At 37.7% G+C, this 23318-nt stretch overlaps 1 protein-coding gene across 1 annotated transcript in view; it reads right to left on the minus strand.

The window, feature by feature from the left end:
- The window catches only part of SEL1L2 (SEL1L2 adaptor subunit of SYVN1 ubiquitin ligase), a 120260-nt gene extending 98692 nt beyond the window's left edge, over window positions 1-21568 (minus strand). Inside the window, exons 1-2 of the mRNA XM_069075958.1 lie at window positions 21425-21568; window positions 20294-20459 (exon numbers count right to left, since the gene is read on the minus strand). Of these exons, the coding sequence (XP_068932059.1) occupies window positions 20294-20459; window positions 21425-21568 (310 nt within the window). The remainder of the gene's footprint in view (window positions 1-20293; window positions 20460-21424) is intronic.
- Window positions 21569-23318: the final 1750 nt, after the last annotated feature.

The following is a 23318-nucleotide window of genomic DNA, read 5'->3' on the forward strand; positions in this document are numbered from 1 at the left end:
AGACAGAGAGACAGAGACAGAGAGAGACACACAGAGAGAGACAGAGACAGAGACAGAGAGACAGAGAGAGAGACAGAGACAGAGACAGAGAGAAAGAGAGAGACAGAGACAGAGACAGAGAGAGACAGAGAGATGTCTAGAATCTAGAAAAAGTTGAGTCTAAGGCTAAGAATTGATTAGTATTTGTCAAGCTTTGTCCAGACAAAAGTAGCTCTGATTCTCAGAAGTGACACTGGTTTTCTAGGTTAACCTTATCCTAGAAAATGACAATTCATCAAGGTACTTTAGCCTGATAGAAATATCCTGTAAGGAATCCAATTCCAATTCTTTTTGCTCTAATGGTATGCTTATTAAAAAAACTTTCTTGTCTATAATTTGGTCTCTTCTTTAGTGCGATGACATAATATTAAGGAGGAAATGCCTTTTTTAAATGACTGTTTATCCTTACAGATATAGTCCCCTTTGTAAATTAATCAGCTGGCATCCTGGTTTTTAAATCAATGTCTTCTGTGAGTTTGTTTAGTGTGATTATGTTTGCTAGAACTTTATCAATTTTTAGGAAAGTGATCAAGTTTTTGAGTCCACAAAGATGAATGAATAGACTTTGCATTTACAATGACCCCACCCCAAATTGCAGACAGCTTCTAAAAGGCCCTGCCTGTCTATCTATCTCTCTGTCTTTTTCTTGGTCATGGTCTCTTCTGTCTCTTTCCAAAATGTTCACTAAAGGGGGATGATTGATGTTCTATGCTTGTGGTTGTGTGTTAGGAAGGTTGAACAATTTAAAAAATGTTTTTTCTTTTAACAAAAGATTTTTGAGTGACAACTTCAAGTTAGGAAGCAATTTTTAAAATGTCTCTTATGATTCTTTTAATTCTCCCATGTGTGAGTAGTGATTTGATGTATAATTTAGGGTTTTAAGTTTAGAGTTGGAAAAGCTCATAGAGGTCATCTATTCCAATTGCTTCACTTCAGAAGCTCACAGGATCATGTTTTAGGAAGAGACTTTGGGTACCATCAAGTTCCACTCTTTCATTTTATAATGAGGAAACTAAGTCCTGGAGAGGATAAGTGATTTGTCCATAGTCATATGGTTAAAATGTATGTATCTAAGGTAGCATTGAAACCTAGGTCTTTCTACTTCCAGTTTCAGCCCTCTGAACCACACTGTACCACACTGTCTCATATCCCAACAGAAAAATTCACATTTATGCAAAGGCAGATCATATTGTCTATATGAGTATATAAGAAAAAATTAGCCATATCTGTATTATTGATTATAATCAAGTAATCATTCCACAAAGTCAGCTATGTGGGGCAGTGGATAGAGGGCCAGGACTGAAATCAGGAAGATTTATCTTCCTAATTCAAATCTGGACTCAGGCACTTACTAACTGTGTGACCCTGGCCAAGTCACTTAAATCTGTTTGCCTTGGTTTCCTCATCTGTGAAAGGAATTGGAGAAGAAATGGCAAGCCATTGGGGAGGCTAGGTGGCACAGTGAGTAAGAGCGCCAGCCCTGGAGTCAGGAGGATCCGGGATCACTTCTGGCCTCAGATAATTAACACCCACACAAAATAACTGGCAGTGTAACCTTGGGCAAGTTACTTAACCCCAATTGCTTAAAAAAAAAAAGAAATGGCAAGCCACTTCAATATCTTTGCCAAGAAAACCCCAAAAAGGTTCACAAAGAGTAGAACTCAAGTAAAAAATCACTGAACAACAAATCATTCTACTAATTAGTTAAGTCATTCATAGCTTTTTTGTTTTTTCACATGACTGGAGGTATACACAAAAGCTGTGCCTAGATATGAAAGAGGATGTATTTTAGTCAGCCAATTCATTCCCCCCATTTTACCCTTCCAGTCAATTCTGTTTAACATCTAGTCAAGTCAAATAGTTGACTAGATGTTTTGTCTAAATTGACTGTGGGTTTTAAAAAATTTTGGTTGGTCATCACAAGAGTTGGTGTATGATGATATTTATAATGAATAATTTATGAATAAATCTTAGAATGTACTTAAAAATTGTAAATATGCCCACCTATGAAGAGACAGATGGATGAGGTTGCATTAAAATTACTAGACAAAGTATCAGTGAGATATTCAGTTTATCTTGAATTGAATATAGCATCTTTCTGTGAATGAAGACTCATATGAGATAAGGCTGAGAAGGTAGACTGGAACCAGTGTTACAGAAGACGTTAAATACTGGGCCAAGGGGTTAGTACTTTATTGAATCATTGAATCTTAATAACTTTTAGACTGAGGCCCAGCTTTTTGTTGTTCAGTCATTTCAGTCGCATGTGACTATATGGTCTCATTTGGGGCTTTCTTGGCAAAGATACTGGAGTGGTTTGCCATTTCCTTCTCCAACTCAATTTACATATAAGGAAACTGAGGCCAAGAAGGCTAAGTGACTTGACCAAGTTCACATAGGTAGTGACTGAGGTAAAATTTAAACTCAGGATGAGTCTTCCTGACTTCAGGCCCAGCATTTTATCCACTGTGCCACCTCTTTTTCCGAAGTAGGTCATCTACTTCATTCAAACCTGAACCAGAATCCTGTCTACAGCTTATTCATTGAGGTATTCTAGACTTTGCCAGTTCTTTTGAACCACTACTTCCAAAGGCAGCGCATACTTTGGGCTTTCTTTTTCTAAGAATGATTGGTAGACAGTTTTCAACAAAGGGAAGAGTCTTTAAGCTAAAAACCAGTGACCTTAGCTTGGATTTTTGACAAAATTCTAGAGTATAGAGTAAAGACATAGTTTGTGAGCAGTTATGAAGGTAAATGGGGATCGCAGTGAGAAAGCATAGCAGAACAGGTCATTTTCTTAGTAGACAATTTTTCTAGATCTAAGGAATGCCCTATGTTTAATATACCTGGATTTCATCAGAGCATTTGATAATATCTCATAAAATCCTTGAGCACAAAAGAGAGATATAGACTGGACAATAGTCTGTATGTAGATTCAAGACTGGTTGAATAACCTGACCCAAAGAACAGTGATTAATGTAAGGAGATTTCCAGGACAGTGCTATAGAATTCAGTTCTCAATCTTATTTGTTTAACATTTTTATCATCGACTTGGATCAAATTAGCAAATAAATGACTCAGAGGTGGGGGGAGGGAAATATCTAACATGTGGGGCAGCACAAGTATGATCTAGAAAGATCCTAAAAGAGGTTAAGATGGTGGGTTAAGTCTAATAAGGTTAAATGGAGATAAATGTAAAGACTTCCATAAATTAAAAAAAAACCCAACTGCCAAAGTACAGCATACAAGAGGTATGACTAAACAGCAGTTCATGTGACAAAAATATGCAGCATATCTATAATCCAAGCCCACCAGGGAGGCTGGCAGATTTCTTGTGTATGGGAGTTCTGAGCTACTGTGGGCTATACCAATGGGGCATCTGCACTAAGTTCAGCATCAATATAATGAGCCCCAGTAGGGATAATGGGACCACCAGGTTGCCTCAGGAGGGTTGAACCAGTCCAGGTGAGAAAACTAAGGAGATAAAACTGCTAAGTAGATTAGTAGGGAATCAGGGATCACCTGTGAGAAATCCCAGCCCTTTTAGCTATCCTTAATGGGGAGACCTAGTCTGGAAAGGAAGGAAGAAAAGAAAAGAAAAATAAATAAATAAATGGAAGGAAGACAGACACAAAGGAAGGAAGAAGGCAGGCAGGGAGGGAGGAAGGAAAAAAAAAGAAACAGAAAAAGGATGGGGGGCATTTAAGTAACTGCAAGCTCAATATGTCAACAGTGTTATGTCACAGCCAAAGAAGTTGTAATTCTTTTTCTTTTTTTTGGTCTGCCCATGGTGTTTCATTGATGTGGAGGTTGCCTTGGTGAGGAAAATAGTTGCAGTTCTGCAACTATTCTGCAACTTAAGAGTATTAGAGAGTTGTCTGAAGCACTGAGAGAATAAGTGCTTTGTCTGGAGTCACACAGTCAGTCTGTGTCAGAGGTGGAATATAATGATCTTAGGTTGCTTTAAAAGAGGCCCACTTTCCAGAAAGAGGGAAATGATAGACCCTCCCTTGTTGTGTACTCCACCCCTTGTTAGACAGTAAGTGGAATGTTATTTTTATTTCTGAGTACCAAAAGGATGGAGACAAAAGGTAGGGCATGTAGGAAAATAACTAGGATTGTGAGAGAACCATATAAGAACTAGTTGAAAGAACTAGGAATATTTAGCTGGGGAAACCTTGAGAGTGAAGGGACAAACACAATAGCTCTTTTCAAGTATATGAAAGGCTTTTGTGTGGAACAGGAATGAGACATTCAATTTTGGTCCTAAGCAACAGGGTAGCCGTGCAAAAAGACAGATTTGGAATTCGTGTAAGGAAAACATCTAAGCAATTAGACAGTGCAGAAGTGTTGTGGCCCCCTCCAGAGGTAGTGGGCTCCCCCTCTTTAGGGCAGAGCATGATTATTGATTGGAGATGTTTAGGGTGGGGATTCCAGTGTAGGTATGCATCAGATTAGATGGTCCTGCAAAGTCCTTCCCAGCTATGAGACACTATTATTCTGTGATTTGATTTGTCACTTGGATTGCAGTTCTACCTTTTGTGGCCAGAGCACCTAATTTGTAAGATTCACTACCTGTTAGCCTTGTTGGTTGTAGTTTGTAGCTAGGAGTATTTTGTTGAAAGAGAAATGGTACAACAGGATATTGTTAATGATAGAGACAGCTGTTATCTGCCTTCCTTGAATGGTAAAAGCATACATAAGCTTTATTCGAGGGAGTTTGGGCTCAGAAGCTTTGGTTAAACCAATAGCAAATGACAGAGAAAGAAGCTGCCAATTACTGACTACACAGATGTGTTACATTTCCCATTGTCCCCTGGATAATAAAACTGAGGAAAGGTACACTGTGTTTAACATACTTTTTTTTTTTGCATACTTCACAGTTCTAGGCAAAGCACCTTATACATAGTAAAGCCCTCCATGAATATTTTATGATTGATTTGTTATTTAAACCATGATTGTTGTTGTAATAGAGATGATATATAAAAGAAGAAAATAAATTTGAGGACAGTGATCCGGGCTTAGCTTTAGGGATGCAAGGGAAAAGTTACAGCTCTAGTTTGGATAGAAAGATCTCTTTGAAGCTTGTTACAGCTCTGGGGTAGTTTGCCTGGCCCTGGTACTAGCTGCCAGGGGCATAATGGAAGTTAAAAGGCATTTACTTCCTAGAACCTAAGTAACAAGTGGTCCTGGGAAAATTCCCATGGAACTTGTGTAAGGACATGGGAAAAGAAAGATTTGACCTGAAGGGCTGTTTTCTAAGTCTGTCATATGTGACTGTGGGCAAGACTAATAAAAGAGTTGGAATGAGTTGATTAGCTTAGGGACAGCCTCACAAAAGAATTATAACATTTCTTTAGAAGAAGGAAAAGGAATAATCACTTACATAATTTCTTCTATGTTGCCAGCACTGTGCTAAGTGCTTTACAGAGAGTATTTGCCTCCTCACAAGATGACTGGGATGTGGGTGCTACTATTATCATCATCACCATTTTACAGTTGAGAAAACCAAGATAGACATTAATTGACTGACCCTGGGTCACATGGCTAGTAAGGGTGTGAGGCTGGATTTGAACTCAGGTCTTCTTGATTGTAGGCCCTTGATTCTAGTGTCCTATCTATTGTGCTAACTAGCAGCTTGATAGAAGAAGCCCCAATAGCTGAAGGAAGCTTCAGCAGATGGCACAAGTTCAACAGTAGCAGTCACGAGAGAGTCAATGTCTGTCCATGCCAGACTTCTAATAAAAGTTTTGATTTCCTTGCTAGCCAAAGGGCAGAATACAATAAGAAGAGAATGAGCATTGGATAGGGCAAAGAGGATTAGATTTAGAGGCAGAATACCCGAATTAGAATTTTGACTCTGTTACTTCATAATTGCGTGACCTTGGACAAGTCACTGAACATCTCTCAGCCTCAGTTTCTCATTTGTAATATGAGTACATTGGATGGAATGAGGATGATGAAGATGATAACAAGAGTTAGCACTTTAAGGTTTGCAAAGTGCTTTACTAATATGCTCTCATTTCATCCTCACAATGGCCCTGCAAAGTAGGTGCTATTATTGTCCCCATCTGTAAGATGGGGAAAATGAGGCTGAGTGAGGTTAGTGACTTGTCCAGGATCATTTGGATAGTTAGTGTCTGAGACTGGATTTGAGATCTTTAGGATGCCTTCTAGCTCTAAATCCTACATCATGTACCATAAAGAAAAAGTCTGGATTAGTAATGGAAATGAATGGCAGTCGCAGTGGCTTAACACAGTAGCTTTTGATATACATAACAGAGACCAAAGTCCCAGACCTAATTCCCTTCATTGCCTAAATATTTATTAAGCTGTTTGTCTTAGAACCCAGATTTCCTGATTGTTCTTGTTCAGGTCTAATTATTTAGAATATAATGGAAGTATTCCCTCTACATAAAATTTCCCTATTTGTTTAGATCAATTAATGTAAAAATAAGCAAACTCTCCAAATACAGTTTTATAAGTTGCTCTTCTTTGAATTTGTAAGAAAAAACAATTTCTAGTTTGTTTCTTTCAGATAGAGGCTCTAATATGCAGTTTGGTATGGACCAGTTTGAACTGAACTCTGTTGGATGACTTTTCCCATACTTCTTATGCAGACAAACCCCAGTGAACAACACCATTTCTCATCATAACTGATAGTAATTATAACTGTTTGTATACATTAAGTATATAAGATTTTCTAAGCACTTTACTCCCATGGGGTATAGGGTGTGATCAGGGAAGACTAATACCTCTGGTGTGAGGATCTGTTGAGCTCTTTTCTGGTCTGCTCATTAATTTTTGGTGTCTACCTGATTCACCCAACTCATCTCTGGCTCCAAGAAGCTGTAGCATGTGCAGTGGCCATACCCGACTAAACTGTTTTGGCAGACGAATCAAAAAGGTTGAGGGTAACTGAGGGGTTTCAAACCCGTTGGTGAGTTAGGGAGGTGTCTACTGCAATCATGTGAAGACTGCCTCTGGTGGAATGAGCAGATAAGAACAATTTGTTCCAACAGCCACGAAAGCACCTGAAGCAAGCAGAATGGCACCTTAAGAGCTTGGTTAGACATCAAGGATACCAATGTCATTCATTGCATCCCAGGCCATCACCAGTTGTCTTGATTTTGTCTTTCCACTGGACTCTGATGACTCTGGAAGAGAGAGTGAGGCTGCTGACTTCACACAACTGTCTCACTTTAATCCAATTTATGCATAAATCAAAAGACATCATCCATACCATTTCACCATTTTTACCTATCTCAAAGTCCTGTGGTGACAGGTGAATGATGAAGTAGCAGGTGTGGATACACTGAGATCTGTAGTCACAATCCTACATGCAGGTGGCCCTAGCCATAGGGTCATCTTCTCACTGGACTGAAGCAGTAGTAGGATTTGGCATCCCCAGAGTGTGTGAGTAGCCTCTTTAGGACTACACTGCTCACCTCCTGGTAGGAGGAAGGGGCTAGAAAAGGTGGCCTAAAAGTTCTCTACTTTACCCAATCCTGGTCTGCTTATTGCAGGAGACAGGGATCCCACCTTGTGGTTGAAACAAGAAAAAATCTGCAAAAACTTTTCCAAAGATGATTGATTCCACTCACCATTGGTACATGGGATTTGTGCATGTTTATGGACAACACAAAATCCAATAGACCTGAAAGACAAACAGTTCTTGTTGTGAGAGAACTCAGCAGGTATTGCATCCAAATAGCAGACGAGGGAAATAAGGCTGGCAAATGAAGACCAGCTTACCAAAATTGGAGCTGGATACGTGTTTTTCTGGAGTGGCCACAATGAAAGGGAGTGCCATGAAACTGGGGTAGGTTTAATGATCAGAACTAATCTAGTTAACAAGCTTCTGCACCTACCATAAAGAGAGAACAGCAAACAAGACAATGTGATTGCCACTATTAAGGGAGCACCACACCATCACCATCAGCTAGTATGCTCTCCCCATGACAAACCCTGATGAGATCAACGAAGATGTGGAGAGCTTCATCATCAATGTGCCAAAAGGGGACAAGCTTATGATTCTGAGTGACTTTAGTCTAGAGTAGGCACAGACTACCAGACATGGCAGGGAGTCCTTGGAAGGAATGGAGTTGGAAACAGCAACAGCAATAGTCACTACTAAAGACTTGTGCCTCTCCTGACCTAATCACCAACACTGTCTTCCACTTACCTAAATACAATAAAACTTCATGCATGTACCCTGACAGCAAACACTGGCATTTCATAGACTATGTTGTTGTAAGGAGAAGAGACAGACAGGATGCGAGAGTGACAACAAAACTCTGAGGTGCAGAGTGTTGCACTGATGGTCATTGACTTTTCCTCTCCATTCATATTTGACAAAAGTGATGACTGCAAGTCAAGATGAATACCAGAAAACTTAATGTCAGCAGATTAGAGAGCTTCTCAATGTGGGAACAGTATGGTTACTAACTTGGAGAGACTGCTGAGCCAACACACAGTTGGCAACAATGGGAAAAAAAAGGAGTGCGCAGCTTTCACAGATTTGGTATACAGTACTGCATTTACTAATCTGGGTCAGAAGACTTATAAACATCAAGCTGGTTTGAAGAAAATGATGGTGAAATTCAGAGACTGTTGAATGAAAAATTAGAACTCTACAGGATTTACCAGCAGGATATATCTTCCATCTCTAAGAAGGAAACATTTAACTCCCTTGAAAGTAAAGTGCAAGTGAAACTTAGATTCTTGATCCAGTAAGAAGGCAAGTAAAATTCAATTTTACACTGAGAGTAACAATGCAAAGGACTTTTATGATGCCCTGAAGCCTATTTACAGGCCAAAGACCTATGGTGCATCTCAACTATTCAGTGCTGATGGAATCACATTGATTAGTGATAAGGACATGACACTGGAGAGATGGGCTGAATACTTCCATAGTATTCTCAACAGGCCTTCATCAATCAGGGCTGAAGCCACTGCCTGTTTACCTCTCTAGCTGAATTTCCAACTGAAGAAGAGGTTATGAATGCCATTGGACTCCTCTCATGTGGCAAAGCACCTGGTACTTACTATATTACATCTGAGAATTACTAAGTAGGGGGTCCATTGCTCATACAAAAGCTGACTGAAATTTTCAAGGTTGTATGGCAAGAGGAGGTTATCTTCCAGGAGTTCAAGGGTGCTTCCATTGTCCATTTCTATAAAGGTGAAGGAAATAGATTGTTATTGACAATCACATCTCTCTCTTACTCGTGCTGGTAAAATTCTTTCCAGAGTTCTCCTTAATAGACTGATCCTTCGCTTGGAAGATAGTCATTTACCTGAGAGACAGTGTGGCTTCAGAAAGGACCGAAGAATGGTAGATATGGTGTTTGCTGCCAGACAACGCCAGGAGAAATACAATGTTCATCTATCTGACCAGAGTCTTTGATATTGTCAGTCATGAGGGTTTATGGAAAACTATGTCAAAATTTTGTTGCCTGGAGAAGTTTATCCATATTGTATGTCAATTTCATGACAGCATGCTAGCCTGGGTTCTAGATAATGGATTATGTTCTTGAACTTTCCCAGTCACCAATGGAGCGAAGCAAGACTTGGGTACTTGCTCCCATGCTTTTTAGCATCATATTTTCAGCCATGTTGTCATATGCCTTCAATAAGGATGAAAATGGCATCAGTGTCAGTTGATGGTAAGTTATTTAACTTGAAAAAGCTATAAACCAAGACTAAAGTGGAGGGAGAGTTGGTGCATAATTTTTTGTTTGCAGATGCAACAAAGTATGAATTGATTCTCTGCCGTTTGTGCTATTTGTGACCTGACAATTTGACCAAGAAAACCCAGGTTCTCCACTAGCTAGCACCATACCATCCATATATGGAACCATTGGTTACAGCAAATGGAGAAATTTTGAATATTGTGAATAAGTTCACTTATCTCAGTAGTATACTTTCCAGGGAATAATGAGGTCTGTATACACATTGCCAGAGCTAGCTCAGTGTTTGGGAGGCTCCAAAAGAAAGTGTGTGGGAGAGAAGAGGTATTAGATTGCATAATAAACTGAAGATCTACAGAGTCCTTGTGCTGACATCATCGTTGTATGTCTATGAAACCGGGACAGTCTACCAGTGCCAAGCCAGGAAACTGAACTGCTTCCATTTGGATTGACTTTAGGTCCAACATTCTTTCTACTATATAATGTTTTCCCTTCTTTAAAGAGAAATTTATACCACTCCAATCCCTTAAAACTATAGTTTAAACCAGGCATGGTCTCATAGGATAGCACCATATTTTGGGAACAGATGGTCCTCTTTTTTTCAGTGGGTTAAAGGAGAAAATTATGAGTAATGATAAGGATCTGTAGTTTATGGCTTTTTGATTTCTTTACTGTGTGAAAACTCAAAATTAATTGATAAGTTCCAGGGAGTTACCTAAGACATGCAAAGTTTAAATGGCTTACCTAGGATCATACCAATCTACTTTTTTTATTGTTGGGGGTGGAGGGAAGGCAAGGCAATTGGGGTTAAGTGACTTGCCCAAGGTCACACATACTAAGTGTCAAGTGTCTGAGGTCACATTTGAACTCGGGTCCTCCTGACTTTAGGGGCAGTGCTCTATTCACTATGCCACCTAGCTGCCCCAGATCAAATCAATGTGCTGTAGTTTTCTTTTAAAACTTTCTCTGTCTCTGTCTCTGTCTCTGTCTCTGTCTCTCTGTCTCTCTCTCTGTCTCTCTCTCTCTCTCTCTCTGTCTTTTTCTGTCTCTCCATTTCGTACTAAAAGGATGTTGAAACTTTCTTTTTATGTCGCTTGTGGGGTTGGAAATGAATAAAACTGCACAATGCTGTGTTAGTAGAGTTTATATAACAGTTCCAGAAAATTTTGCAACAATAACAGTTATAAAACTGTTCAAATTCATCAAACTAATATTTCATTTGATAACTTCATTCACTGAAATAACCAGTTATTTTACTGAATTATTCCAAATGACAGTAGATACAGTCATAGCTGTCAAAAATATCTCAAAAGCTGGGAATAATATGGAATTACATACAAAATTCTTATTTGTAGCTATCACATAAAAGAAGTGGGGTAGTAGATAGCCAGGTTTGGAGTCAGGAAGGGTTTTAGGTCCCACCCTTAACCTATACTGGATACAACCCTAGGCAAATCACTTAGCCTCTCACTACCTCTGGAAAATGTTCAAGGCTTTAAGTTGCATAATAATTGTTGTTCTGCATTGATAGAGGGAATTTCCTTAACAAATAGCTCCCTATGCCAATGAAATCACAGGTACAGAAAAAAAAATACAAATGTGTGTGTGTGTGTATGTGTGTGTGTGTGTGTGTGTGTGTGTGTGTGTGTAAGCACCTAGAAAGAGTGCTAGACCTAGAGTCAGGAAGACCTGAGTTAAAATCTGACCTCAAACATGTAATAAATGTGTGACCTTGGGCTAGTCACTTAACTTCCATTTGCCTTAATCCATTGGAGAAGGAAATGGCAAAACATTCCAATATCTTTGCCAGTAAAACCACATGGATAATATGGTCCATGGAGTTAGAAAGAGTTGGATATAACTGAAATACAACAACAATATGAATATATAAGCACACACATATAAGTATAAACACACAAAAACATATATATGTATACATACATGCATGTATATATGGAGGCATATATAGAAAGGTAGATACTTCACATAAAAATATAGCCATCTTTCCATAATATATGTATGTATATGTGCATTAGCACATGTAAATTACAGATACGTACATATATACATTATAAATATAGCAATATAATACATATGCAGTATACATACACATATATGTGTATATATGTATATATATTATCCACCTATCCCGGTGACAATATTGTTATATTAAATAGGCTTCTGACCAGGTAGCATAGGCCAAAAAAGATTGACAAAGGAAATCTCTTTCCAATTATAAAAAATCAAAATCTTCAGTTATTTATGTAAATGAATGAACCACATCCAAATTATCTAAGAAAATAAATGAATAATAAATCAATTCTTTATTTTATATGCTAAATTATACTTACATGTTGACTGGCAACATCATGACACAGTGATGATAGCTAATAGAATTGATGATTGAACAAGCGTATTCACATCTCTTTAGCTGATTTAAAAGATTTATGACGCTATAGACAAAAATGAGAAATTCCATCCCCAGCAATGAAACTTTCATGAACATGCTTTGTTTGTTTCTCACCTGATTTTTCAATTGGATTTAATCTGCATCAGATTCTGCCACTGATTTTCTGAATAATGCATTAGAAGTACACTCATGCCATTAATATGTGCTAAGATGAAGTATTGTTAGATAGGAGGTAGAATAATGATCTATTATACAAAATAGCAATTCATGTAAGAATGATTCAGCACACAAGTTAGTCTGATTAAATCATAATAGAATCAACTACTTCAAAATAAGAGAATGCATATTTACAGTAATGATGTTTGTGCAAATTGTCTGTCTGCAAATCATGATTAGCAAGCATAAATACATTTCCTGGAAGGAAATGGTATAGATCATTCCAAAGAAAATACTTCTTTCAACATACTATTATAATAATCATAAAATCCAATTTTCTTCTTCCAGTGAAAAAATTAAACACAGGGAAACGCTGAACTACAAAGGAAATATACTCTAGTATGTAAGGCAGGTGTTCATTTAATGTTCAAGAATTATAAATTATAAAACGGAGCCAGAATCAAACATATATCCAATGCCAAGCCAAACAATAAACAGAATAAAAGTAAACCAAGAAATTAATTTTAAAATGCAGTGTTATAATCTGGTTTTTGTTCAACTTTGTTATTATGCATTATTTCATTGTTTTATATCCTCATTGATAAATTTCCTCATTTATCTGGCATCACTGGAGAATGACATATTTGAAATGAGGGGATCATTCAGATACTTGAAGCATACTTCTTAAGTACTAATGCTTTCTTTAATTTGCCCGTTTAAATTGGAATCTTTGTAAAAATGTAAGCCTGAGGAGTTGGGAGGATGGTGTTGCCCTCTACAGTAACAGAGAAGGAAGGAGCTAAGGAAGATTTAGGGGGAAAGATAAGTTCTGTTTTGAACATGTTGGCTTAAGGTGTGGACTATATATCAGATTTGAAATATCTGAAAGGCAGTTGGAGATGTGAGATTGTAGGTCTGCAGAGAATTTGAGGAAGGATTAGATAGATTTGAGAGTCATCAGCATAGAGATGGTAATTAAATCCATTTGAGCTTATGAGATCACCAAGGCAAGTAGTACAGAGAGAGAAGAAAAGAGGGCTCAGGACAGAACCCTGAGGGACACTTATGGCTAGATTATGGCAGGAGGTAATGATGACTGAGAAAGAATAAGCATGGAAACCACTACTGGGGACTCATAAACATAGAGAGAGACAAACAGTTCAGCACATGGAGATACCTAGTTCTAAGTAGTTGTGGAAACTGAGGAAGACAAGTACTGGGCAGAGATGTAGATTCAAAGAGTAGGCAATAGATTATGGCAGAAGCAGGTTTTGAGCAATGAGAGCAAAGCTCCAACCTGCCAAAGCTGTGAGACTTTGATAGAACTTATTAACCCCACTACTCTGGGGACAGGAGGGGATGAGACTATATTTGCTTAGGAATATGTGTGATTGATAATTTTACACTATTTTTAGGTTCTAATTGAGTGTTCTGTTGTTTGACTATTTTCTTTCACCTGGGTTTTATGAGTATGGTGGGCACCTGAGGGACTTTAGAAGGTCCCAGTTCACAAATGATGAAACAATTGAGGTGCTACTATCTAAAATAAATACTCCCATAATCTGAACCTTAATTGTATTCATCTACAAGTGAGTAGGTTATGAGATACATATCACTAGATGGAAGAAGACATAGAAGACAGTTTATGAAATTTGTGGAGAGTTTGGAAGGTAATAGACTATATGATAGAATCAGAACTTAAATGATCTCAACAGGCGGGAATAATGGGGAAAACTACAATAGGATGAAATTGAACAGGTAAAAATGTAAGGTCCCACACTTCGGTTAAAAAAATGAAAGAGTAAGGTTGTAGGAAATCTGGTTTAACAAAAGTTAATGTTGAAAAGACCTAAAGGATTATTTGTTGACTGCTAACATCTGAGTCAATCAATAACCAATAAGCCTTCTGAAGTACCTACTGACTGCTAGGCACTGTATGAGGTAATGGGGATACAAAGCAAATCAGTATTTACCCTCAAGGGGCTTACATTCTATCAGGAGAGACAAACATACAGATGGTTGTATAGACAAAATAGATACCAAATAAATAAAAAATAACTTTTTTGGGGGAAGGTACTTAACATCTGTGGAGGATCAAGACAAAAGACCTTGTGAAGAAGGTAGCACATGAGCTTAGTCTAAAAGTATTTTACTAGGGATTCTAAAAGGTGGCTATTAGGAGGGTATCAGTCAACAAGCATTGAATAAGCCCCTACTATGTGTTAGGCACTGTGAGAAGCATTGGGGATACAAAAAAAGGTTTTAAAAAATCCCAGCTCTCTGGTCCTAAGGAGCTGACAGTCTATTCATTTTAGACATGGGGAATACTCAGTGCAAAGGCAAAGGATGTAAAATCAATATTGTTACATTGTTGTCAAAAGGCTTAGGCAATATAAGGCTGCATGAATAGAGTATAAAATCTAGATTTATAGAAGTAATAGACTTACTGTGAGGGACTGGTGAAGGAGTTGAGGGAATTAGGACAGTAAGCAGTTAGTTGTGGGAATTGAGTGAATCACACTGACTCTATCTTATAACTCAATTCTGTATCTAGCTCAGGTCCCTTTCTATTCAATTATAGGTCTAGTCCAATTTTTGTCTTGTGAAGAAACTTAATTCAGTTGTGGAAATTGGGAGAAAACCTTATTGCATTGTTTGAATCTAGCCCTGTGTAGGTGGGAAGCTGGACCAGATAACTCTATCTCCTGCTTTAGAGACCCTAACTAAAGACCTAGGTTATGCTAGGTTAGTCACATCCAAAGATTGATGCAAGGGGTTTTTTCACAACTGAGCATCTCAATTAATCCATATGTCTTATCTGAAAAATAGTCCCATGCTGATCAATCAGTTATTGTTTCCATGTTCCTTTGATTTTTTTAAATGCTTGGAGGGTGGGAGGGTGGGGAACATGGCTTCTTTTGATTTCAGGAAAATTTGCCTATTTGCTCTCACCCTCCCAACTTGGAAAGTTCCTAATCTTTCCTCTAATTAGGAATCAGATTAATTTTGTCTTCTAGTTAATTGTTTTCTTCTAAATAATTGATCTTATTTGATTAATTGTTTTTAATCCATAAAAGTCTGTCTTGCACTGTTTTCAGGGTCTAACTCTAAGCTGAGAAAGTGGCCTGGTCCTGATTTGTTAAGCAATAGGAATATGCTGCTTAATAAATTGATAGGTTTGGAAGCTCAAACTTTTGTTTCCTCAGTCATTTCATCCTTCAACCACCACATTGGTTAGGGTACACCTATGGTATTATAGTCAGTTGTAGGCATCATACTTTAAGAGATTAACAAATAAGACTATATCCAGAACAGGATGGCCATCTCACATGAGACGGAATTGAATAGACTTGTGATATTTTAGATTGGGAAATGGAATTAGGAGCAGAAGTAGGTGAGAGCAGAGCGACCAGACTGATACCTTCCTAAGGAGAGCAGCCTGTCAAGAAGACCAGGTATTTGGAAATCAGCTCATTCCTTCCAATGCACAAGTGACAAAGCAACTGAATTTCTCAACTGTGTTGCTTGTAAAGATAAAGCCAAAAATCTTTTTGAAATGGGTTCTACCCCAATTTTATACTTATCTGACAGGGAAGTGATTGTAGTTAAGACAGAATATGAAGGTCAAGGCAAGAAGCTGCTAGAATTGTGACCCTGCCCAGTTGCAAAGGGAATGTGATAACACTTTACCAATGAATTATTATTTATAGACTTGGATTCAGGAAGACCTGAGTATGGATCTTTCCTCAGACACAAACTAGCATTATTCTAGGCAAATCAATTAATCTCTCTGCTTCCATCTCATCAAATGGGGACAATATTAGTACCTGCCTCATGGGGTTGTTGGGGGGATCAAATAAGATAAATAAACCCTTGCAAATCTATTATTAGCTATCATTATAGAGAATCAGCCTCAGAGTCAGGAAGACCTGAATTCAAGTCCTGTATCTGGAGCAAACTGGCCATGAGATCCTGGGAAATATCATTTAACCTCTCAGTTTTCTGAGCAATGCTCTAACCCATATAAACTGTAGAAAAGATGCCAATTTGTATTAGAGGAAGAGGTTTCCACACCAGGAGTTCCCTATTTTATAAAAGCACAAGTTTTGTTCCCCCCTCATCTCTCTCTCTCCACTATTTATAAACACATGTACGTATGTAAATATATACATATATATACACATGCATACATGGGGGAAAGAGTGTGTAGCTTTGAAGATCTATTAATACACATACATAGGGAGAGGGAGAGACAGAGAGAGAAGCTTTAAAGATATATTCCCAGAGAGGAGGGCCTATGTAGGACACAGGATTAGGGAAGATGTCCAAGTCAGTCACTATAGGTCTAGGTGTGTGTCTGTCGGTTTGGCTCAGCCAAAAGTGGAAAGATAGGACAGATCTGTCTAGAAGACCTCAAGTTAGCCCATAGAGAGCAGCCCTTGAAGCAGGAGGTCCTTGGCTCAGGGCTGGAGGTGGTCATTGTCAGGAGGTTACCTGACTGAATTAAAGCTTCTCTTGTGTAAATGGAGGAGGCAACTCTTCCACTGGGACTGAATGGGATTAAAGAAACGGTTTGTAAAATCTCCTTTTGGGGGTTGAGACAACAGAAATGATAAAGCAAGAAGGCCAGAAACATGGAAACTTTCAGTTTCTGCCAGAGCAGAAAGATTCCCCCAAGGGAAGATGGAGGTAAACTGAGGCCTGAAGCCCTGGGCAATAGCTTCTCAAGAAGGGCCGAGTAGTTAATTTCTTATAGAAGTTTGGAGGGATAGGATAAAACTCTGCCAATTCTCAACTTGGGTAAATCTCACCATCCACTATCTTTAGTCTCTATCCTTTTTGGCTTACCAATCATTTCTGGGGAAAGTTACTGTAATGTATTCATTAGTTCCATTTGAAATCTCTACCATTTGTTTAGCTGGGCTCTCACTGCTGTTTGGAAAACTTTTTTTGTAATTGGGTCTTTTGTTTACACTTTACTAAATCCTTCACTATAACTATTAACAATCTTTTCCATTTTACTGAGAGACCCAACCCAACCCTGGCCTCACCATTCTTAGCAAAGACTGTATCTGTTCCATACATTTATATCTCCCGGTACCTAGCATAATGCTCTTTATATAGCAGAAGCTTTATAAATATTGAATAAATGAACAATTTCACCTTCTGCTTTAAAAAGATCAATCCATTGAGGCAGCATGCCTTACATATAATTGAACTTCTATTTTCCTCCTGTTTAAAAGAAAAATAGGAACCTACCCCTTTCCAAATTTAACATCTCTATTATCTGTCCTTTGTTTAATTACTTATCACCTTCTCTTGAACCTTACACATCATTAATCTTTCTCTTATATTCTTCATCTTACTTTTTCTACTGGCTTTTTTTCTAATGCGCTCCTCTAGTCTAAAAAATGCTTACTTTTAATCTGGCTATATTCTCAAGCTACTGCTTTATTTCTTTACATGATTTCACTGTTAAACTTCTTGAAAGTAGTTTAATTCACTGAATCTCTTTCTTTACTTTCAATTCACACCTCAATCTCTAGCAACTCAACTTCTTTCACCACTTTGCTAAAATTGTTCTCTCTAAGGTCACCAATGCTTTTATTTACCTAATCCAAAAACCTTTTCTCAGTTGTCATCTTTTTTTTAATCTCTGTAGGAATTGACACTTTTGACTAGTCCTTCTTTGAAACTTTTCTCTTTTGGCTTCCCTTATGATGTACTTTCCTGAGTTCCCTTATACTTCTTTGACCAGTCTTCTTTGAGCTTCTATTAGACTGTTATCTCCTTGAAGGCAGGAATTCTCTTCTAATTTCCTTTGTATCTTCAGTATTCATTACATTACCTGGCACCTAGTACATACATAATAAATGTTTATCACTAACTGGATTTTCTTACTCTTTTTAACTCCATAAATATAAGCATTCCCCAGGGCTCCATGTTTGAGTCCATTTCTCATCTTTCTCTACTTATTCTCCTTTGTTGCTCTTGGTATTAGCTCTATTATTTGTACTATCACCTCTCAGATCTCTTTATCCACATCTGACCTCTTTCCCAGACTCCAGATAGATATTTTCTTGTGCTTTCTGGCTATATTAATCTGCATACCCTCTTAGAATCTCAGCAAGTCCCAAACCAAATTTTTTTTGTCCCTGACCCCTAAACAAACAAAACCCCACATTTCCTTTTTACTTTCCCATTTCTGTCATAGTCATTGCCATATTTCCAGTCACTTAAGTTCCAAACCTCAGAGACTTCTTCACTTCTCATGGGCTCTTGCTCCTTATAGCCAATCAGCTACAAATTCTAGCTCTGCAATATGTCTCTCAGCTGTCTCTTTACCATTCCTCCCACCACTGATTCAGACCATTATTAAACCTTACGTGGATAAAATAAGGCTACTAACTGTTATCAATTCCCCCTTTCCTTCCCTCTATCCCAACCTGTCAAACATGCCATTTGTTGCCAGTCTTCTGAAAGCATAGCTTGGATCATTCCAATCTCTTCAAACCTTGAATGATTCACCTTTGTTTCCTGGATAAAGGTGAGGTTCCCTAATTTGGCATTGGAGATCCTCAAAAATCTGATCTCAACTAAGCTTTTTAGCTGTATGAGCTCCTAATTCCTTTTATGTACCCTAAGCTTCGACTGAATGGATTTATTTTATTTTCTATTCCCTGAACAGATAGAGGCAGCTGGTGAAGCAATGGGCTTAGAATTAGGAAGGCATGAATTCAAATCTAGCTTCAGATACTTTCTAGCTATGTAACCCTGGAAAGTCACTTAGCCTCTGTTTTCCTCAATTTCTTCAACTGTAAAATGGGGATGATAGAACCTACTTCAAAGTACTGTTGTGAGGATAAAATAAGATTTGTAAAGCTCTTAGTATAGTAAGTGCCTGGCACACTTGGTTGTTGTCCTTCATTCGCAAAGAAGATCAAAATGACATTACAATGTTGGAGTCAAGGTAAAGTGTTCTCCAATTGTGGCTGATCTGACCAATATAAATTTGGGAAGCTCTACCACAAGTTGGGTACAAATAGTCCACATGAACATTTGGAGTGGAGAAGTCTCTAAATTTATGTATCTCATGTTTCTTTTGAACTACTACAATTCTGCTTTGCTCATAGAGCAGTGCACCTTCTTTGATGCAGGCACACCATGCTGGGTGTTCCTTTGCCTGTGTCTCCCATGTCATGAAATCAATTTAAAAGTTCTTCAGAGAGACCTTTGAGAGTGTCCTTGTGTTGCATCTTCTCACCTCTATGTGAGTGCTTGCCCTGTGTGAGTTCTCCATAAAATAGTCTTACAGGCAAATATACATTTGGCATTCAAACAAGATGGCCAGCCCATCCAAACTGTGCTCTTTGAAGTAGAGTTTGAAAGTGTAGTGGTTTAGCTCGAGAAAGGACCTCAGTGTCGAGTACTTTATTTTGCCAGGTCTTCAGAATCTTCCTAAAACAATTCAAATGGAAATGGTTCAATTTTTTGGCATGATGCTGGTTTCACAGGCATACAACAATATCAGCACAATGGCTCTGTAGCCCTTTGGTTTGGTAGGCAGCCTAATACTTCTCTCCCCCATCTCTGATTTGAAATGAAGTCTCCTTTCCAGTGTATCCCAACAGTAATCTTTCCCTCCTCTATGTTTTTATAACTTGCACCTCTCCCATAGTATTTATTCCCTCCTACCTTGCGTTATGTTTGTTTGTGAACATGTCTGATATTTCCTAGTAGATTGCTTCTTGAAGGCAGGGAGTAGATTATGCTTTATTCATTTTTGTATCCGTATCAAATGCCTACTATAATGAATTAAAAGCAGAAGGTATTCAATAAATGTTTGTTTCATTAATTTAAAGTCATGGATAGAAATATTTATAAGTATTCTTTTGGACTAATTTGGTAATGATGTACAAAATATAAATAGAATAAAATATAGAATAGAATAAATAACATAGAATAAAATAAGATTTAGTAATGGATTTTTACTTACAACTGTTAATATTTGTCTGTGAGGAAGCTGTATCTTGAGTTCCATTTTTCTTTCCTTTGCTTTGTGTCTTCCTATTTACCAAGCCTTTGTCTCTTTGGCTTAATACTTTTAATAGTTTTCTCCTTTCCAATATTTGTGCCAAAATCCTCCTGCCTTTTATGGATAACTGAAAAAAAGTTTAACAATTTTATTTGCATGAATGATTTTTGAAACTATAGGGATATGAATATTTCTTTTTAATTATAATATAAATACTAATTTAATACAATTACCCAAATTCATATGTTTTTTGCAGTTCAGTATTATGGTTGGTATGGATGATTCCATGCCCCTTATTAATGTAAAAGATTTACATTGTCATTACTGTATTAAGCATTAAGACATCATCCTATAAATAAAATATCAGAAGATTTAACTATAATTGATTCAGCCACTTCTGAGTTGTCATGGTAATACCAGTTGTGTGGGTTGAAGGAATTCAGATGTTTTAATATTATTGACTGAATGATATTGTTCCACATAGTAAAAAAAAATTAAATTGGATGGAAAACAGAGTCAACCACATAGTTAAAAACAAAATTTCCCCATTAAAAACCTTTCAAATCTGCTTCCATTCTAGAAATACCCAGAAGTTTGAAAAGTCAAAATAAAATTAAGGAACCAATGATAAGACCCAAGACTCTATGTGCACCCCCTTCCCCCTGGCCCCCCCACAACAAGTGTACAAAGTTTGGTTAACAAGCAAGATAAACTAGAGATCCTAATATAAGGAGAAAAATTTGAGTTTATTATCTACCACTGAGATGTCGTGGGATGAGACTCAAGAATGGAGCATGGCTCTGGAATGGTAGCCCTTATTCAAAAGAAACAAGATAGGTAGAAGGTGGAAGGGGTAGAATAGCTTATGTAAGAAAATTCAGGAAACAGAATGGGGAAACCTAGAGAAAAGCATTTGATTCAAGATTAGAAGCAACAGAAACAGAATTGATACACTCATCAAAATATTTACAGATGGCGTTGTTGTTTTTCCTTCCTTTTTGAAGAAGACCAATGGCATCACAGGGTGATGTCTTGGCTTTTACATGAATCATATTCAAGTAAGGCAGAGTTGCACAAAGTCATCAACCTCACTCTCATTTCTTGAACCATTGAAGCATAATAGCAAGACAAAGGCCAAGATGTCTGGCAATAGCCCAGTATGACTTTGGCAGTCTTTAATGTCTGACTAAACTCTAAATGTTCCACAGTACCTGCTTCTACCACCTTCATGGCCATTGGTAGAAATTGTTCTATTTGCCCGTTTCACTAGAAGAAGTCTTTGCATGCTTGGGATAGACATTCCCCTAACTCACTGATGGGTTTGAGGCTGTTAGTTATCCTCAATCTGGTTTAACCCATCTGCCAAGATGACTTTTACTGGGGGGTACGGCTACAGTTTTTTGGAGCCATAGGTGAGAGTTGGGTGAAAGGTAGACACCCAAGGTGCATAAGCAGTCCTGAAAAGGGTTCAGTAAACCTTTACACCAGAAGTTCTAGTCTTCCCTTAATGTCCCATATGCTCCACATAGATCCCATACAGACCACATAGGCAGAAGAGGGAAATAGATGAGGAATCTGAGAAACAGTTCACAAACATGGTATGATTTCAGGATATAGTAATCATAAGGGACATCAGTTTTTAAGTTAATTTTTGCTAAAGTTCTCTGTTAAAAAGAATGGCTCTTAATTTCTTGACTTGTCTTAATGATGGTTTCATCCTTCAAAATGAAAAGGAATCAGCAAAGGCAAATTCTGTTTTACTCTTTTCTATCCTATTCTGGGTCCCATTCTGACAAACCAGGAGATATTAGCTCCTGGTGGAGGAACTTTTTAATTTAAGTAAGATCTATTTATTGCATTCTCCTGGTCTATCAGATTATTACTGTTGCTTATTCTTTGAGATTGTTAGTTACCCTCAATCCAGAAGAACATTTTTCTGGGAGTGATTACTAGCACCAGTTCTAGAATTAGGTAAGGCTTCTTTGCAGAAGATCCAGCTGAACTGCAAGTACCATATGCTTCTAAGACAATTTGTCATCAATTCCCCTGGTTGGGATGGTAAGGGAGAGAAATCCTCTTCTTCTACCCTTTGCTATATGGCACAAAAATACCATTGCTACAAGGTACAGAAAGGCTCTTTTCCTACCATTTACTACAAAGGAAATGTCAAAGAGCAAGTACTCCAGAGCTGATGTAAAGAACACCCAAATGTCTTTGATGAATTAAAGTAACTAGGTCCAAATGAACTATGTCCTAGATAGTAAAGAATGCATGACTGCTCACTCTCTGACAGGTGATCCTTAGAGAATGGGAGAGATTTTTCTGGATTGGAGAAGGACATATGCTATACCAGTTTTCAAATAAGGGAAAAGAACACAATCTGCAAACTGTAGGCCAGTGAGCTTGACTTTAATTTCTGGAAAAATTTATATTGGTAAAGGGATTTTTAATGACCGTGTAGGAAAGGAAGCAATGATCACAAACAACCAGCAAAGCTTTATCAAAATAGGTCATATCAGATTAACCTTATTTTATTTTTTGATATAAGTACTAGAGACATTACCCTTAAATTTTAGCAGAATATTTGATAAGGTCATTTGTGCTATTCCTGTAGAAAAGATAGAGATGTGAGGGAACATGGCAATAGGATCATAGCATTATAGAAATAAAATTGGAAGAGATCTTAGAGATAATTTATTTCCACCACCTCATTTTACAAATGAGGAAATTGAGACTCAATGAGGTTAAACAACTTGTTCAAAGTAACACAGGTAGTAAATGGAAGAGTCAGAATTTGAATCTATGTACTCTGAATCCAAATTCAATGTTCCTTCCATGGTACCACAAAAGTACAACCAGGTAGATTTGGAACTAATTAAATGGTTGAACTCAAAGAATATTCATTGATGGTTTGATGTCAACATGTAAGACTCTAGGGAATTTGTGTTTGGCCTCAAGGGGGCCATTTCCAGTCCTCCTGATATAT

The sequence above is a fragment of the Petaurus breviceps genome, unplaced genomic scaffold (genome assembly GCF_028583685.1).
Source record: "Petaurus breviceps papuanus isolate PSGF00001 unplaced genomic scaffold, PetGlider_PUasm1.0 90919, whole genome shotgun sequence".
Classification (NCBI taxonomy): domain Eukaryota; kingdom Metazoa; phylum Chordata; class Mammalia; order Diprotodontia; family Petauridae; genus Petaurus; species Petaurus breviceps.